Source organism: Colobus angolensis, unplaced genomic scaffold (assembly GCF_000951035.1).
Source record: "Colobus angolensis palliatus isolate OR3802 unplaced genomic scaffold, Cang.pa_1.0 Scaffold125, whole genome shotgun sequence".
Classification (NCBI taxonomy): Eukaryota; Metazoa; Chordata; class Mammalia; order Primates; family Cercopithecidae; genus Colobus; species Colobus angolensis.
The window spans coordinates 5030499-5032165 of record NW_012113697.1 but is presented as its reverse complement, the minus strand read 5'-3'; the positions used below and the strand labels follow the sequence as shown (position 1 = coordinate 5032165).

Sequence of the window (1667 nt, the reverse complement as noted above, 5' to 3'; positions counted from 1 at the left end):
CCTCCCTTCATTGTTCAGTCTTTGGAATGTTTGACACTTGTGATCTTGAAAGTCTGCTGAGGGAGCTGGGGCTGTCAAACCCAATGGGTCAGAACTCAGCTGTCCGTCCCTCCTCTGTAAAGGACCTCCATGGGTCAGTTTTGGTTCCAGAAGGATGCAAATGAAGAATCCAGCTCTGGCACTCAGATGTGTAAACAAGAGGTTCTCCCTGGGGCATAGCCCACCCCTGAAGAATTTCCCAGCATGCATTGCACTTGGTAGAGAGCATTGGATGAATGATGTCTGGATGCAGAGGCAAGGGGTTAAAGTGACAAAAGGGAAGGCCACAGCCAAGATCCAAGGAAGCATCAGTCAGAATACAGATAAAGTGGATATATCTGGCAACATTCCCGGCTGCATGGGGGATGGAGCCCTGAGCTCTGTCTTCCCCACTGGGTCAGGAAGAGCATTTTCCTGGATCAGTTTCATGGCACTCCACAGAGGAGATGGGGATGTCGGATGTTGGTCGTCAGATCTTCTCCCACTCAAGGTGGCAGAGAGATGCAGAAACCACCATCAGCGAGTCAGGAAGAAGGACTTGAGGCTGCGTAAGAAATTCGACTTCTGTCTGTGCTTCTGTTTCTTTTTGATGATGGGCACCCACACCAGCCCACACACCAGCATCATGAGTCCCAGGGACAGGAAGCCGGGCCCTACCATTTTGAGGATGGAGACATTCTTCTTACTCAGCTTCAAAGTGTAGGCCAAGCAGGTGATGACCACACCAAAAAGCAGGATGGCACCGCCCACCGACATGATGACGATGGGCTTGCGGTAGATTTCCCAGTTACTCCTGGGGGTGGTGGTCCAGACAGACTCACTCCTGGAGCTGATGCACAGGGAACTGGCAGTCTGGCTGGGCAGCAGGTCTTTGGCTTCTGGAGACTTCTCATCGACTTCCAGAACCTTGGGGAGAGTCTCCATCGTCATGATTGCTCAGGACTGGGCACCTAGGACCGGCAAAATTTGGAAACAAGAGTGGAGCCAAAGGAATCCTCACACACCCTTCCTGTACTCAGCATCCATCTCTAGCCCCGCTCTCAGTGGAGGGTGAACAAGGTCTTTGTGCTGAAGCCAAAAAAGAAAGTGAAATGAAATTCACGTAAATAAGAAACCACCCAAGCTGGTATAATTTTTTTTCTTGTGAGAGATAAATATTACAACATTTTATTCAATAGCTTTTACTATTTAAAACAAGGATCACTATTTAAATATTTATTCAATAGCTTTTAATATTTAAAACAAGTGATGCCATTTTAGAAACAAACAAAAGCTATAGTTTTGTTTTTTTTTTCTTTTTTTTTGAGACAGAGTCTCCCTCTGTCACCCAGGCTGGAGTGCAGTGGCATGACCTCAACTCACTGCAACCTCCACCTCCCAGGTTCAAGTGATTCTTCTGCCTCAGCCTCCTGAGTAGCTGGGATTACAGGCACCTGCCATGAAGCCTGGCTAATTTTTGTATTTTTAGTAGAGACAGGTTTTCACCATTTTGGCCAGGCTGGTCTTGAACTCCTGACCTCAAGTTATCCACCCGCCTCGGTCTCCCAAAGTTCTGGGATTACAGGCATGAGCCATCACGCCCGGCCAGCTATAGTTTGTTGAACGGCATTTTATTTTCAGACCCAACC

The 1667-nt window shown here is 47.9% G+C and overlaps 1 protein-coding gene across 1 annotated transcript in view; it reads right to left on the bottom strand.

Moving 5' to 3' along the window:
* The window catches only part of PIRT (phosphoinositide-interacting regulator of transient receptor potential channels), a 13724-nt gene continuing 12057 nt past the window's right edge, over nt 1-1667 (bottom strand). Inside the window, exon 2 of the mRNA XM_011933248.1 lies at nt 1-1107. Within this exon, the coding sequence (XP_011788638.1) occupies nt 556-969 (414 nt within the window). The 5' untranslated portion in view covers nt 970-1107 and the 3' untranslated portion in view covers nt 1-555. The remainder of the gene's footprint in view (nt 1108-1667) is intronic.